General features: G+C 37.8%; 1 protein-coding gene across 7 annotated transcripts in view; it reads left to right on the top strand.

The window, feature by feature from the left end:
• LOC134579425 (golgin subfamily B member 1-like) overlaps nt 1-17,636 on the top strand; it is a 146,027-nt gene that overhangs the window by 85,200 nt on the left and 43,191 nt on the right. For 5 of the 7 annotated variants that reach the window (XM_063438711.1, XM_063438714.1, XM_063438716.1 and 2 more), the window contains exons 2-12: nt 2,077-2,136; nt 3,685-3,831; nt 4,985-5,128; nt 5,668-5,790; nt 9,850-10,005; nt 11,084-11,260; nt 12,479-12,601; nt 13,217-13,330; nt 14,411-14,720; nt 16,098-16,207; nt 16,544-16,661. The exons of 1 other annotated variant lie outside the window; for it this stretch is intronic. In XM_063438711.1, the coding sequence (XP_063294781.1) occupies nt 2,092-2,136; nt 3,685-3,831; nt 4,985-5,128; nt 5,668-5,790; nt 9,850-10,005; nt 11,084-11,260; nt 12,479-12,601; nt 13,217-13,330; nt 14,411-14,720; nt 16,098-16,207; nt 16,544-16,661 (1,567 nt within the window). In that variant the 5' untranslated portion in view covers nt 2,077-2,091. Of the gene's footprint in view, nt 1-2,073; nt 2,137-3,684; nt 3,832-4,984; nt 5,129-5,667; nt 5,791-9,849; nt 10,006-11,083; nt 11,261-12,478; nt 12,602-13,216; nt 13,331-14,410; nt 14,721-16,097; nt 16,208-16,543; nt 16,662-17,636 lie in introns of all 7 variants that reach the window. One more of the 7 variants, XM_063438713.1, reaches the window with a different exon arrangement.

The raw sequence follows: 17,636 nt of genomic DNA on the forward strand, positions 1-17,636 counted from the left end.
ACCATGTAAGGAGGACCCCGACACGGTGTCCTTACAAACAACTGTTTGTTGTTTTTAACTACATTGATTTTGCAGGGAGCATAGGTCTTTATGGTGTTTGTGTCTCTTCACGTCTCATGTTTGTACGTAGCTTAAGTGCATAGACATGCTGCCATAGAAGCCTTGGGTTTAACCCTTTCATGATAAGTACACTTTTGTAGCTTCAGTATGAGCACTTTTGGAGTTTTTGCCATGTGTCTACTCCATCGTAATCTGTTGTTTTGTTTTTAGAGACACGCACAAAACAAATATTTTTAAAGGACAGATATTCTTTTTCATATTATTTATAGTATTTTAATCTGACAATTTAGTTTCTAAGTACATCTACTTGTTAATTGAGTAAAGGACATGGTTCCCTCGGATAATATACATGGTTTTAGCTGCACACACATCGATGTGGGGGCATGAGATATACAGTTTCCTCTCTGACCCCTCCCTCTTATTGAGATGCTGTTATGAGGCTGAGCAATGAATTATTTCAAAATTTGGGGATATTTGGGGTAAAACGAAAAAATCCTATTCTCTGGGTTTAAACCAATCAGACATGCATTGAGTATTGATTTTCATACAAACCTTGCATTTTTTAAAAGAATTATTCAGGAAAAAGACAATTGTTGGGAAATTCAAATGTAAGGCTGAATTAGGCAATTGTAAGAAATTCTGCAAATTGGCTATACTTCCACGGAAATTCACAATTTTAGTGAATAAGTCTGTAATAATGTTATTGATGTGGAACTCTGTTATACTTACACTATATTCACATTACTGTGCGTTTTATTGATGTGGATTTCGGTAAAGCCGTCATACAACATACGTTACTATGGGGATGTAAAATAGATAGTCGGTCATTGTATTACTTCTGATTTATGGAACTTTGGATACTGCTGTAAGTAACTGGAGTTGTTCAGTAAACATTACATTGCAGTGGGTTTGTAACCAAATTGTAAAATGTAGCCAAACATCGCAAAGCTTAATTTGAGAATTTTTCCCAGTTAGTTAATTTGTTCAGTTTGATTTTCAATTCAGGATTTTGGGGTTCTTGGGGGAAAAAGGGATTTAAAAAAAAAAAGGGGGGGGGGGGGGAAATATCCCTCCAAAAATGAATTTTCACTTGTCATTATTATTTAAGAATCTAGGACTATAGTAACATATGATATTATGTTCCGAGAGCTGCAGATTACAATGACGGTTACACTGTTGTATTTTATTTCTTGAAAAGATATCCTATGCATGTTATCCGCTTTCTGATAAGCCATTTATGTTCAGTGTGTACGATCCGAAATACGTAATGGCTCTTATGAAGTTAGGAAGATAACATTACAGTTAGCATTTTGTACGTGAATGCTTCTTTTTTCTAAAGAGAGTTTGTAAGACTGTGTTTTCCAATACTGTAACTGTACTCTTTGGCTGTCGTTTGACTATTTAGATCTCATCCTGTTTCTGGCCACGTTAAAACATGATCAGTCATGAACGAGGCTTGGAGAGGTGTACATTTTCATAGGGGATGTAGTGACGTGTCTTACAGTTTGTGTATGAATGATTCATAGCTGTGGGGGACACAGAATGGTCACTAGATGTTTCATCTTTCTTAGACATAAGTAAGTACTGCCCTCCATTTTTTGTTTTTGTTTCATTTTCATAAACCTGTGCCATATCTGTTGCTGGCTGAGGATCATAGGTGTTAACGTCAAGTAACGTGTAGACTGAGAGATGAGTGTTACACTGTCATGGTTATGTTTATTGTTGGAGATATGGGGATCGGAGGTCTTTTTTACATATATAATATATTAGCGGCTTCAAGGAACCATTGTATCATTAAGAATGTAAACTATAATCTTTTGGTACAGAATTATGCTGAAAAAAAGCTGCTAAACTTTTTTTTTTCAAAACTACAGAGATTCGAAGAGGGAGCAAATCATATCATGGATATGAGGTCGAAACCTCAGTGACGCTTTGCATTGTACATGTCTACATAATGTGATTTGAATACAGTCTGTTGATTGCTTTGTTTTTCTTCTGTAATTGTCCATCTAGCAGAGCCCACTTGAGACCATGTGGAAATGGTATAATGCTGATGGCACCCAGCCTGCTGGAGATGTAAGTGGCAAGCTAATTTACTTCATATTTTATATTTACATTAACTCTAGGAAAGCATGACTGCTTGTATCACATTTGCTCTGAGCTTTTATCTGATAATTATTACTATAATGAGGGTTAAAATAATTATTCTTTAAATATTTTTTTTTGCCTGTTAAAATAGGTAGCACCCTAAATTTACAATTGGCCAAAATGGGGGGAATGAATAAAGGTTTGGGAACTTAGACGGACTCTTGTCTTGACTTGTGTGTCTGTCTGTTGCATTACACAGCAGTTGGGTTGCCATGGAATTGTCTCTGGTATTCTAACAGTTAAAGGGTTACTCCAAGAACCATGATCACTTCAGTGATTTCAAGTGGTCATGGTTCCTGCAGTCTGTATGTTTCGCTTTTAAATACTGCTTGCACAAATATTAACTCCTCCACTGCCGGATGGCGTATTTCTACCTCTGGCAACATCGTAGAACGGCCACCAGCCAGGCTAATGGCTAAAGAGTTACTCCAACCAGAAAACAGTGTTTATGGTTAGAGTAACCCTTCCTGTGCTGATTTTGCCTTTTATACTTAAAATGAATAGATATATAAAGCATAGCATCAGCTGTGATTTGTTAATGGCTTTTTGGGTCATAAATATGAAATTTACTTTGAATTCCCAATGATTTTCACTTTACTAAATGAATACAGATAGATGCTTATTCTAATTCTGCATTTTCTCTAGATATAACTTTATGGCACTATATGATTAGTACTCACAGTTACAATAATAAACCTCCGAATTGGTGCAAAATATCAATTTAAAACGTACAGACAAATCTTATCCTATATCTCATGCACATCAATATTCAAACACAGATATGTAAATAAGTGATCCCTAATTAATTATACAATGATGTGACATAAACCAGTAAGTGTACAGTTACAATAGTTTGACAAGGAGGATAGTTAATAGCAATATAGTCACTGTCTTATTGTGTAGCTGGATGTAATGTCCACAAAGAAAATTGAGTGCAGTTGGAGAGTGGGCAATGAAAGGCCCTATTTATACAAAGAGTTAATTTATATTGGGTCTACAAGTTAATGACAGTTGCTGTCATGGTACTGACTATGAAGATAAGATACATTGCTAGCAAGCACGTTTTCCCCAGTCTCTTATTTTCTGAGCACCCTCTCATTTTGTCTCTCAACCAGACACATTCTTTGTATTGCTCAAAGTTCGAGAATTCCATATATTTTGAGTTTTAGCAAAGGCACTTGATTATACCTGATTACAAATAGTACAAAATGCAGCGTTCTGGGATGCCGACTTTAAATCAGTGATGTCAAGTAATATAATGAAATGGGATTTTTGATTTAAAAATGAGTTGAGCACTATACAATGCTTGCTTGATTTGTACTTTTAAAGTTTAATACTGTTTTGTTGTGTCAGTGGGATGTCAACTGCTATCCTCTATCTCTAAAGCTTGCATGATTACTTTTTTTTATTTTTTACTCTATTTTATTAAAACTTGCATGACTGTTGTTTTGGGTAAAAAAAAAAAATGTTTTGCAGATTCCTGACAGTCAGGCACATGCTGGCACCATGTCGGTTTCAGATCTGACTGAGCAGCTGGCGCAGACAGAGCAGCTGGTGGTTCAACTGAAAGAACTTATCCGAGAAAAGGATAACGAGTTGCGCCTGAAGGATCAGCAGTTAAAGGTCTGTGCGCTGATGCTCCATAGTTAGTTTTCAATTAGAGTGAGCAGTCTGCATCCTGTAATTTACAAGCACTCAAAACAAATTGTCTCCAAGGTCGTAGTTTGTACATGTACAACTCCCTTAGCCAGATGTACAATATAAAATGCAGGAGCCTGTCTGCTAAGGAATGTCTGTTTGTTTGTCGATAATATGAAATGATACTGCAGTGATTGACAATGTTTAAAAGAGATATTGAGTTTACCATAATACCTACGGTATAATACGACAGGTCATCTGTATCCCCAATACAATACATCATAGGTCATTTTTTTTTTTGCACGTTTAGCCATATTTTAGCATTCGTGCATTTATTCTTATTGGGATTGGCCTGATAACTCTTAAATGGAAACTATAGTGCCAGGAAAACAAACTTTGTTTTCCTGGCACTATAGTTTCCCCCTCCATCAAACCCCTTCTGTCACTTACCTAGGTCCAGCGCCGATGTCAATGAGCTGAAGTGGTCTGGGTACCTATAGTGTCCCTTTAAGGCCAGTGATGTTTAATGCTTTGTTCACTGTCCGTCCTCAATGCTAGTGAGTAATTAAAAAAACAGCAACATTTTATTCCGTGTGTGTTATGGGGTTAAGCATTAACTCTCATAGATTTGTTTGCCACGACCATAAACATAAATTTGACAAAAAGAAAAATATTGTGTGTTCAGTCGCTTAAAATAGATTGTAGTGGGAAAAAGGTCTGTGCTGCTACCACCAATGTGCAATTCTCTCATAAACATAAATTTGCAGAGGTTCATGGGCAGATAAATCACACCTAGCGAGAAGGATATCACTAACAGAGCTCTGTAGGAAACCTATTTAATGTGTGAAATTTCACTTATTTCACAGTGAAATAAAATGACTTCAAAACGCTGTTTCCAGGCTTTCCGACTAGCATCTTCTCTTGCTTCTAGATAATGCATTTATACTGCCCTAATAAATAGTTCCCTAGATTATCATGTTTGAACATTCTGGACTACATAAATATTAACATTCCACAGTTTGTTAATCTATAACGAAGTCAGGGAGGGGTTACCTGTGCCAATCCAGTTATTAAGGATTACATCTCCCATAATGCTACTCTGCACCTGTGTTTATTTACCTGGTCCTTTTTTATGTAGGAAGAAAAGGAATCCTCTGAAGCCAAGGTATCCAAAGCAAAGCTCCAAAATAAAGCCAAGATCGCCTCGCTGTCATCTCAGCTGGAAGAACTGAAGAAGGTAGCGTCGCCCAAAAAGCAGGAAAAGAAATCTGAGCATGGAAAGGTAAATAAGGGCTTAAAGAAATACACGTGCCATTTTGTTTCCAATCTGTATTATACTGACAGAGTTTTTATTTATTTATTTATTTATTAGCGCATGTTTCATTCCTGAAAGTCTCCCAGGCTCTTGCTTAGCTTTCAGCAATCTTTCCCAGCCGTGCCCTGGTAAAGACTGGGAATTGACCAATCAGAGGCTTCTCACTGAGAAGAATCTGTGCTGGAGCTGCACACATGTACGTGATCACGGCTTTGCAAGGTTTCTCAGCGCGCAAAACTACAACTCATTGAGAAGGGGGAAAGCGTTCTGCCCCCAGTTATAAAATTTACATTGAAATTGCCACTTTTAGAAAGTATCAAAAAAGCAAAACAGACTCAATACACTGGAATGTTTATACTATTTTTTTTTTATTTTTTTTTTATGTTTCTAAAGAAAATTACTTTAACCTCTGACTATTTTCATGCTGGTATTGTGATCTATAGTGTCTAACAAATGTACTTTTTAGCGTGACTATCTGCTTTTAATCTGAAATGGTTTCCTTACAGGCTTCTGGAGATGGGGAGCCGGAGAACGCATCTGCAAACAGAGGCAAAATTCTTGTACTAAAAAGACGCGTGGAGGAACTGGAGTCCCAGTTGTCTCTTAAAAATGAAGAACTCAAGAAAAAGGTGAATGCATAACGGGCAATGTATTTTACATTATCAGTAACGCGGAGCATACAGTGGTTTCCAGCACTGTGTAAATGTACTAGTCATACTTTAAGGTCTTGGACATGAGGATGCCTGTTATGGCTTTCCTGGGAGGTTTTTGTTACCTGTCTACATTATCTGCTTTTTTTTTTTTTCTTTTTTTTTTTATTATTTCTTTCCATCATTTTTTACATTTTTCTTTTATTGAGGTATATTCAAGAACTTACACATAAAGTAAAGCTGACATGATGCATAACAGAAATACAGAAGTGCAGCAAAGCATATGACCTAATACATCATTTAAAATTTAAACAGAAAGTTGGGGTACATGCAGCAAAAACGTGCATAGAGGGTGTCACTGGGTGGTTATAGATAGGCCAGTATATGGTAAGCTCAAAGATTAAAGGACCACTATAGGCACCCAGACCACTTCAGCTCAAGGGTTCAAATCCAAGCTAAGCAGAAAACCCCTATGTGCAAAAAAGCTTAGCTTGGACTTGAACTGATACATTGTAAACTCTTTGGACTAAGTTATCACTTTTCCACTGTATCAGTTGAGGCTGACATTTGATTATACAAGACATACTATCTCCTGTACAGCACCAATCATCTAATACTCACTGCTTAGTAGATCTACCCCTGTCTTTTTTGCATTTTTTGTATCCATTTTTAAATGATAAAAGTTTCTCTTCTATGTATGTGTGAGTGTCAATATCTACTCCTGATTTAGGCATTGGACTTGATTAATTAATTTTTTTTTTTTTTCATTTTATATCCGTACAGCCTAGGGTGTGGGCTGTTTTATATCAGTTGTTTAGTAGATATGCACTCTCTAATCATTCCAAATTCTTTCTTCCTAACTATACCCAAGAGAGTTAATTCCCTCTGGGTTTATTTTTACTACCCCCTAGTTTTACCTCTGCAGCTGTAAACATAGCAGTTTCAGAGAAACTATGTTTACATTAAGGGTTAATCCAGCCTCTACAGCCACTAGTGGGAGCATCTCCGCGATCTTTAATGCAAAAAATCTAATTGAGGACACGCTGACGTCCATAGGAAAACATTGAGTAATTCTTTCCAAAGGGCGGTTTGAATGTGCACGCGGCTCTGGCCGCTCTTGCGCATTCGGAGCTGACGTCGGCAGGGGGAGGAGAGGTCACCAGCGCCGAAGGAGCTAGTCGCTGGATTAAGGTAAGTGGCATAAGGGGTTTTAACCCCTGCAGCCCAGCAGGAGGGGGGCCCTGAGGGTGGGGAGGACCTAATAACCCTATAGTGCCAGGAAAACGAGTTTGTTTTCCTGGCACTATAGTGCTCCTTTAAGGACTCCAAGGTTCATTAAAAAAAAAAAACAAAGATAAGCTTTCAAAAAGAAGCAAATACAAACCCTAAGGTACACTAGCTATAAACGGGGTAGTATTAGCCAATTCCCATACTAGGAAGATTCCTCACAAGCCTCAATAGAAGCCTCTTCCCCAGGCCACTTACAGTGCATGCACCCCATGCTATCTGATCCGTCTGCTCCAGCCGCCCAAATCTGTGTCCCAGTGGCAAGCAAAGGATCCATTAAGGCTTTCGTCCATGGAAAGTTGCATTGGACAGTGGATATCTCTTATACCTGTAGAAAATTAGGTAGCTGGAAACACGTCTCTCCATATTTGTGGGTTAAGCTGGGGTCACAGAGAGCATGTTCTCCCCCAAAAGTGATCACATAACTGATCAAAAGACAGGATAAAGGATCACACTTGTGGAGGTCGGACCAACAAGGAATGCCGTGGAGCAGAAATGTATGTAACAGCCATTTTAAAAACTAGGCAACACGCGTGCAGTTGAGTTGAACACAAGTGTAGTCCAGAGAGATTAGGAGATTCAGTCCAGTGGGGACCAGGATAACACAATACAAGACAGCTGTGCAAAATAGCAGAATAACTTGTTTTGTCAAATACACATCCAGAAAGATTGGAATATCAAGCTGTTAAGCTTCAATTTATTTCCTGTGTTTTTTTTCTTATTTGTTTGCTTCTTTTGCGTGTATATGTGTAACTTTACAGCATTTTTGACCTTTTAAGAAGATCATTCTTAGATTATTCTTCCTTCATCTTCTCCTGGTGTTAAAATAACATGGCTATCATTACTTTCTTTTTTTACTATCAAAAATAAAATAAATGAAGTGTTTTAATAACATAAGTATTCACCCCTTTGCTGTCACACTCCTATGGACTGGTGACCGTCATTTAGGAGCCACACAACTGGTTGAATAAGTATCACATGATCTTGGAATAAATACCGTAGTTTCTGGAAGGCCCCTGTGTCATAGAACATGCTTCAACAAACCGCATTATGAATTTTAGCATTTACATAAAAATGACCCTGAAATAGAATGTAGCACAGTCGAAACTGCCTGGAGAAGTCTCTTCTTCAAACAGTGTATCGGTATCAGGAGCTCCCTAGAGTTCCACGGTCCAAGCCTACAGACCAAGAATACTGAGTAAACACTACAGGATTGCTATGTGCAAAGCTGGGAGAGAATTAAAAAGTAATTTAGCTATAATTGCTGTCAAAGGTGCTTCTAATTCTGTAACAGTAAGAATTGTTTGACAAACACAGTGATGATTATTGGTTACATAGCAATTCCTAGCATTTTTTCATGGACTGTATTGTTGCTGTGCTTGATTAAGTTAGACTTTCAGTGGATTATGCTGTGAATTAGTTGGCATAATCGATAGAATATTAAATTATTTGTTGTGACCCTAGGTGATTCACCAGTAATTGACTTGTGTTAAGTATTTATGTAACCAGTAAATGTATATGTTTAGTACAATGTGTTTAAGTTAATTTGTTTTCTGATGCCTCTTGAAGGCTCAGCTCTCTCCCCTCTCAGGAGTACCCTGTAGTCTCTTTTATAAGAAAGATTGGCTTATAACTGAAGTAATTTCTAATAATTGCTGCATTTATAAGACTGTTCCCCTCCGACCAGAGCTGTCACAGAGTTATGGACCACTCATGTGGGATCTACAGCTCTGCACAGCCTGGTGCAGTAAATGGTGAACTGGAATGTGTGGAAAATAAATTGATCTCCAAAACTATGCAATTAAGACTAGATCTTATGGATCCAAAAAAAAAAAAAAACATTGAACACAATCTATTCATTGTTTAAGTCTTCAAGAAAACTATTTCAAAACCACACCTTGATGGTATCTCACCCCAAACAGGATCCATAAATTTGATTTTAAAAATACTCAAATTTATGTTTGAGGTGTACCAACAATATTGGTGCAATATTACCATATGTGGTGGAAGCGCAAAGGATTGTTAGAAATTAAAGTCAACTATTTTCTACTTTCAACTATTTGTAATCAAACTGTAATGTTATCCCCTAAATTAATCCTTTCCATTTGGATTTTTCAAGGTGTAGTCTCCCAAACAAAATATTAACAATACACATAATTATGGCTATAAAACTAATAATAGCTAGAAATTGTAAATTGACAACACCAATGTTTGTACGTTATATGTATGTCTTGTAATGATTATATAAAAACCTTAAAATGCCATAAAGAAAATAAATCACAAAAAAAAAAAAAAAAAAAGAAAAAATAGCATCCACGATATTGTCAATATACGATATACAATATTACATACGTTCCTGAGCTATTGGGTGATAAACTCTTCCCATAAACTCCTATCCAGCAATGACAGCCTCCAAAGACCAGAATGCAAGGCTTTTGGTGGAGTTTCTTCCTGGTGAAGGAGGGGTCTGCCTGTTTGACACACTGTATACAAGACAATATTGTTCATTTACTTTTTTTTTGATGCATATGATATAGTGCATTATAAAACAAAACAAAAAAGTGTAACTTTATTCTTGAATGTTTCCTTTTGAGTGTGAGATTCATACTATGAATGAAGCTCAGGCTGCACATGCAATTCAAAACTGATGCGGTGCTTTTAGAACACAGAATGCCAACGCTCTGTATGTCCTTGTTTGTGTTTGAATTTGCACCCTCCTAACTATCGCACTCTGTTTGCTACGATGCTCAGCTGGAGACACAACGTCAGCGAGGCTCTGAGATGGACGCCATGCTTGCTGAGAAAGAAAAGAAATTGGCAGAAAAAGAGGCCTACATCATTGAACTTCAAATATCTGCTGGAAAAAGTGTCCCTAAGGAGACCGAGAACTCTGCAGACAATTTAAAGGTATTCGTAGTTTTTATATATGGAACATGTAGTTTGATGGAGAAAGTCTGTGCAAGGTTAACATGCTTGTTCTATTAGCCCATGTGTCCTTTAGGAAGCAATTTAAATTCCAAACAGGTATGTAGTATTTACCAAAAAAAAAAAATCCCTTTATAATATTATAAAAATGTATATTTAAACAATTTTAATTTCATGATATGCATGTCATTTAAGATCAGGTTTTCAATCCCATAATAATTCACAGTATGATGACACACTCCCATAATTCACAGCACAGTATCATACTTTGCATTTTTAAGATTGTCACTGTTAATTTATTTGAAGCAATACCTACCAGACACCATTGTAAAAACGAAATGTTTGCCTGTGCTTGATGAGAGCTGAGACAACAATCCACTAACGTCTAGCAAGAACTGGCTTGTTCTCCTTTGCTTTATTCTGCTCCAGTGTCTGCACAGGCAGCAGAATCTGAGATCCAGGCTATTGTTAGATCAGGGAGCTAATCCTGAGAAATTCAGCAATCCAGGTCCCAGTTGGAATGAGGAGAAAGGATACCTTAGGAAGTGGAAACCAATCTATATATAGTCATCTACAATTATAGAATACATGAGTTGTTCTATTTGTGAGCAGCTTTCATTCCACTTAATATTTGCTCATTCATTCATCTTGGTTATTGACGTACACTGTGACCTAGAGTGCACTTTTTTTAAATGCCGATGCCTAATGTTTTGTGCGAAAATAAATTTTGACCATGTAATGGCTTTCTCTAATACCTTTCCTGTAGCTTGAGTTTGCAAAGTATAGATTCCTAACTTACCCCAATGATTTTAATATTCATTAGTTTTGAAACCGCTTTAAATATCAGAGAATGAGTGTGAATGTCTTGTTAACGTTTCTACAGTTTGCAACCCATACTGGCTAAAACCTGAAATGGTTGCTTTGTTCTTATGATCTCACTAGGAAGAGGTTCTGTCAAACAGACAGCATGTTCCAAATGTTGGCCATATTCATGACCATCTTTAATTCTACAGCAGGGACCTTTTTAATTAATTTACTTTGCTGTTTGACCTTTTTCCAGAACCAGAAAGATTCAGCAAACCAGGACCTCCAGATTCTGATCCAGAACCTTACCAGAAAGGTGGGTGAAAGTGAAGAGAGATGTAGTCTTCTCCAGGAGCAGACCGAGAGCCTAAAAAGCCTTCTCAACAAGGAAAAAAAGGACTTCCAAGAAAAGGAGGCAATGTACGCAGAAAATGTGAGTGAGCACTTCCGAGGCACTTGATTAGTCCTGTGGGTAATTCAATAAATGATCCATAATCTGTAATTATAATTGGTGGGTTTCACAGGGAAATAGCCACCAGTTTATCAGATCCATTGCGACCCAAACTGGGTTTTCAATGTATTCTCTCCACAATGCTTTAAAATGTACGATGTATTATCTGTGTAATGCATTAAAACTATTAATTGAGCTCCTTGCTGCCTCTCGTCATTAGATCCAGGGAAGTCACAAGTCGTTTTACCTGTGTATTTTCAGATCTTCTGGTGCTGGTTTCTTGGGTCAGACATAACTTTGGTCTTTGAATAGCACTTCTCACTTTTAAAGTATCCTGGAAAATTTCTCTTTAAATATGAGTAGTAAAACTGTGTCTGATCACAGAATTCAGCCTTCCGAGTTTAATGTGTCATGGTTACTAAAACACAAACACTTTTTTTTTTTTTTTAATGAATGAGTACCCTGGAGATTGGTTATACAATTCGTTTCCTTTCTTCTTTCCAAAATCTCAAATCTTACTCAAAGATAAATAAAACACAATCTCATTAATATGCAAGATGCAAAGTCTTAAACTTGTTAAAGATTCTTTTTTTTTATCCACTGTAAATATTAGTCGAATTGCTGATGTGTTTGAGAAGGTCACTAAAATACTTACATTTTAAACAGATATTGCTTTGTACATTTTTTTTTTTTTTTAGCAATCTATTCTGAATAGCTAAACAAAACCACACGTAAACATGTTTATCACACTTTAAACGAGGAGTACTTCTTGGAAACAAAAATAGATTTGTTTTTTCTTGTTAAATAAATACATTTGGCTGTGTAACAAAAGGATTTTGGTTTGAAGAAACTATTTTTGCACAAATGTAATTTGCATGTCCTGTCATGTGTCACAATTGCACAGTATAGTAATATTAGGAACAGCAGAAATGCACGCATTAGGATTAGGGAGTCAAGAGAAATATCCTGTATTTCTAGGTCTCACAAATTCAGCAAAAAACAAAATAATTGTCTGTTAAGATTATGACAGAAGTGAAGTTAATTCAACCATAAAACTGACTAAGCCATGTTTTCACCGGGTCTTGATCAACACATTTCTCGGTCAAAATGTTTTCCAGAGAATCCGTTCTCGTTACTATTATACTATGGCTGCAGTCGGCACTATTCATACACAAGCTGTGCTTAAAACTTTTCTTTTAGATACGGGTTTACCAAAACATGATCTTGGAAAAGGAGAAAGACATGAAGGAACTCTCTGAGAAACACGAGCAGGAACTCTTTAAATTGGCAGCAAAATCTGACGCCACCGCAGATCTCCATCAGGTACGGACTTGATCAAAGCGGAAGATTGGTGGTTGTGTGATGACTTTTAATCATTTTCCTGTGTTTCATACTTACTTCAATCTGTGAAGAGCCAGGCTGACTAACAAAAGTCCAGCAGGGCTGTGAGAATGAAATAGTAATTTAATAGTAGTTTAATTATCAGGAAGGTCGAACTGCCATAAGAGATTTATCTTGATGCGGTCATCGTCTGCGAAAACCATAACTGTTGGGATATGTTGCTTTGTGGAAACTGGCAAAACTCGCAGATGGTTTTTGCTCCTTCCTGCTCGGGGTCTTCTGTGGCACTGAAACAAAACAAGATTATCCTAATGCCTTAATGACAGCTAAAAAGCATGAAATACGGATATTGGCCTTGATTATTGATTAATAGTCTGACAATAAGTGTATATATTTTATCATTCATATATCAGTATTTTGGATGCCTTCTAATGTCCTAAATAATACTGAAATGTACAGGATTTTGGGGTGGCTGTTTTTCTGAAGTCTACCTGCATATGTTGTGTCCTTACTAATAGTTTCCTGAAGATCACAGAATATCAGTGTATCTTGTTAGTGACAATGTATTTGTAAGGTTTTATATTCTCGTTCTTGCAGTTGCTAAAGGCCTTAAAACAGAAACTGCACGAGGAGGAAGAGGTATTACTGGGAAAGAACCAAGTGATTGACGTGCTGCAGAAAGAATTGGACAACAAGGATCAGCAGTTTACAGTAAGAATATTTTCATGTAGGATGTAGACTTGCAAGACATAACGAGAGTTGTAGGCAACGCCTTTTAGACATATCCCTTTGTCCTCCCCTGACCCACAATAGAGCAGTCAGCTAACATCGCTGCAGGGGATTTCAAAATGTCATGCAATGAAGTCAATGTTATTCAATAACCGTAAATTGTATTCTATGTGCCGGTAAAGTGAATAAATTTCCCAAACACATGAAGATATTCTTCCTTGCAAGAACTCTGATTTTCTTAAAGGGACTCTCCAGTGCCAGGAAAACAATCCGTTTTCCTGGCACTGCAGGTCCCCTCTCCCTCCCACCTCCCATCCCAGTTGCTGAAGGGGTGAAAACCCCTTCAGTGACTTACTAGAGGCAGTGACGTGTCCCACGTCGCTACTTCTTCCTCTGCCCACGCTCCTCCCCTTCATCACGTCAGCCGGAGGGGGAGACCTAATGCGCCTGCGCGGCAATGCCGTGCAGGCGCATTAGACCTCTCCATAGGAAATCATTGAAAATGCTTTTTTTTTTAGCGACGCTGGAGGTCCTCACACAGCGTGAGGATGTCCAGCGACGCTATAGCACAGAAAACCTGCGCTATAGACCAGGAAGTGCCCTCTAGTGGTTGCCAGCCACTAGAGGAGGAGTTAACCCTGCAAGGTAATTATTGCAGTTTATAAAAACTGCAATAATTACACTTGCAGGGTTAAGGGTAGTGGGAGTTGGCACCCAGACCACTCCAATGGGCAGAAGTGGTCTGGGTGCCTGGAGTGTCCCTTTAAGCAGACTATGTCAGTGGGTCTCAGTATGGTTATTGAGCAGGCAATATACCAGGACTACAAATATGTGTTCTACTTCCTGTTTATGGAAAACAAGCAATAGTTCTCTGTATAGCACAAGATCCTGGTTTTATAATAGTATTTCCAGCCCATGCTCACCAAACCTTTGACAAGCAATCACAGCCTTCTTACTTCAGTGATCTTTTAATCCTGTATTTAATTAAAAGCTGCGGCTGGCTAGAAACGATAATCACTTAATTCCTAAAACAATTTCCAGTAAATTTGTCTTTGTTTTTAGGAAATAAATGAAAAGTATAAGCGCGTTCAGTCTGAGAAAGAGAACCTGCAGTCAAAACTAGATGCTGAGAAGCATGTGATGAGGGCACAGCTGAAAGATATGATGGATAAACACGAAACGGAACTGCGACGACTTTCTGATAAGCACAGCACTGAGATACAGGACATCCAGGAGAAACACGAGGTAGAAATCCAGGAGAAAAGCCAAACCGTGTTACAATTACAGAAACAACTTCGAGATCTGGGGAACAGCAAAGAAAACCAAGTGGAACCCACAGAAGTTGCCTCCCCCGCAGTCGTTAAATTAAAAGGTATCCAAAAAATTGGTCCACCTATAAAGGAGTAGAGCTACTGTATCTCTGCTTTGGTTGTTCAGAGAGTTGAATAAAGTGCAATTGCCACACGTGGCTGACCTTTGTGAACTACAGTTTGACTGAGCATCATGGGAAATGTAGTTCACAAATCTAATTTTAAGAAGATCAGAAGGTTTCACTTCTTGACCCACAATTTTTTTGTGAAAACATTATTCTCAACAAACTGTACAATATGTATAGATATAATTTCACTTAAAAATTTAAATGTGTACTTCTATCTTTACAACTTTTTGCCCAGAGGTATAAACTTCTCCGACCGCTGAACTTTCATAAACAATTCTGCTCCATCCAAAAAGGAGGAACGAAAATAGTACTCTTTATTTAAAGGGAGTGTGTAGTTTCTAAGACTGAACAGTAGAGGGTGTTCTATGAACGTTTTTTGTGATCTTTTCATCCTTCATTATGGAGGATTAATGAAATGATGTGACCAGAGAATATCCCTGGACTTTAACATTATCAGCTTTGGGTACACTAGCATTTCAACTTGTGCATACCATGGTCAGACAGACACCTACATAGGCACTGGTGGCTTTTAAATGCTTTTTGTACCAAAAGTAACATTTTGTATATTAGCGTGGCCTAATACTACTACAAAAATGAGTTTCTTCACTCACATTTGAGGATGTTTTCATAATTTTAATGGAATCTGCTTTCTGCGTGCATGAGTGGTTTCCACCGGTGTGTATGACAGAGTTTGAGTATGTAAAGACAAAAAGGAATTGGGGCATACCCGGAACATGCATTTTGCAGGAATGGTGCTCCTGTAGTGACCAAAACTCATACATAATACAGATTAATTACAGCGCACACATACAAATACACATTTAAATCTTTTAAGTCTACTTAAAATCGCCTATCTCCATAAACAAATGAGAGGATTTAGTTTCGCCATATTGTGGTAAGCCCACCACTACTTCACAGTACACCAATATCGGTGGGTCCTACACAAGTTCCAAACGTGGGAGACAAAAAGAGTTCGATTATGTAACATACGTGCTCAGTAATTCTTGCATGGAAAGTAATTGTAGATCAGTAAACGGCAGGTGGATTTCAGCCACTTCCTGGTTTTATCAGATGTCTGTGTAAAAGGACTGGAGCGTGGGCGTCTGCTGCAATATGAGTATTGTTTTTTTTGGGGGAGGGCTGCGGGGGCAGAGGGGATTCCACTCTTATGTGTTTCCGAACTTCAATTTCCACATCATTTTCAGATCACAAAAATGATTGAATTATTGTTTACTTTTTTTTTTTTCCTCTTCTAGTTAATTAAATTTTTTGGGATGACCAACTTATTATAAATACGCATTTCTTTTACAGATGAAGTGAAATTGAAGACCGAAGAGGCAAGTAAATCTGAAGCTAAATTCCTTAAACTGAAGGCATGGTCAAAGTCCAAAATCAGACAGTTGGAAGAAGAACTTAAAATTGTACAAGTACCCATTTTACTTCACCTGTCTCTTGGTGTCTCTCTTCTTCCATCTCTCTCCTTGGTTAATTCAGTGACAATCTTCAAACCTCTTGCTAACATCAATCACCAGTAACACTAAAAAAATGTAAAACTAAACATTTTGACTGGTGTAGGTGCTTTTCTGTTTCTATGCTTTAATCATGATTCATGTTTAATTACTATTTTGTCTATAATCTATTAATGAGTTCCTCTCCTTGGATGTGAACTGTAACATTCTGCAATTGTTTTGTTTATTTTCAATATTTGTTTGAAATTGTGTTTTTTTTTTTTTGTTTTTTTTTAATTATTATTCTAGTCGGAAACTAAAAATCGCGACCTTGAACTGCTGAAAAATAAAATCTTTGAACTTGAAGAGGACAAAAGGAACATGGAGGACAAGCTGGAGTCTGTAACGGAACTGCAGACACTTAATGGTAACTATTCATATCCTGAAAACCTTTTTATATATGTGGACTTAGATATGTTAGTAGCCAGGCAGTCTCAAAAAACTTTGCCTGTAACTGGCCAAAATGCTGTTTTGGTCAATCAGGACCTCCTCATAGAGATGCATTGAATCCATGCAGAGTGTGGGTATGCTGAACGGCAGGGCTGCTACTGTGCAGCACTGAGCCAGGAAGCCCCTCCAGTGGCCATCTGAGGAGTGGCCACTTGGTGGTGTCCCTAGAGGCAGTGTTTGCATGAAAATGCCTGAAGGGAGCTATTATACTCACCAGAACTACATTAAGCTGTAGCTGTTCTGGTGAGTATAGTGTCCCTTTTTAAAGACTACATGCTGACTAAGCATCTGGAGGACAGAAAACTGATACTGTGTAGGATGAGAAGTTTACCTTTATACCTTCTTTAATTTTAATATCCCTGCCCTGATCAGCTTTACCTATAGGTGACAATGACCTGGATTAGCCAGGAAATAAGACTTCTAGCACCTGTTTTCGTGTTTCTGTGCAGTTAGTGCAGCAGAGCTTTACCATAGACACACTGAACCTGCTTTATTCCCTAACTGTTCCATTTCACTGCTGCCATTGAATGCTGGTGAGCTAGTGTGACTGCACACAGTCTGAAATAATCGGGCATCTATTTTAAAGAATTTACTCTGGAACAGTTACAGTTCTTCAGATGGTCTTGGGATAAGTGGTTCTATAGATTAAAGAGGAATCCACTCCATTAAAAAATGACTCTTTATTCTTGTATTTCTTTTTTTACAAGCAGCGAAAAGCTCTGCAGTTTCACACCACCTCCAGGAGATCATCACTAACCATGATCTCCCAGCCAATCTAATGTTTCTGTTAGAGAAATATTGGGAGGTAGTGTGCATGCGTGGCAATATCTGCTCTGTGCCAGCAATTCTTGTCATAGAGCAGCATTGAACCCTCACTTCCACCATGAGTGAG

This window comes from Pelobates fuscus, chromosome 12, assembly GCF_036172605.1.
Source record: "Pelobates fuscus isolate aPelFus1 chromosome 12, aPelFus1.pri, whole genome shotgun sequence".
In the NCBI taxonomy this organism is placed as follows: Eukaryota; Metazoa; Chordata; class Amphibia; order Anura; family Pelobatidae; genus Pelobates; species Pelobates fuscus.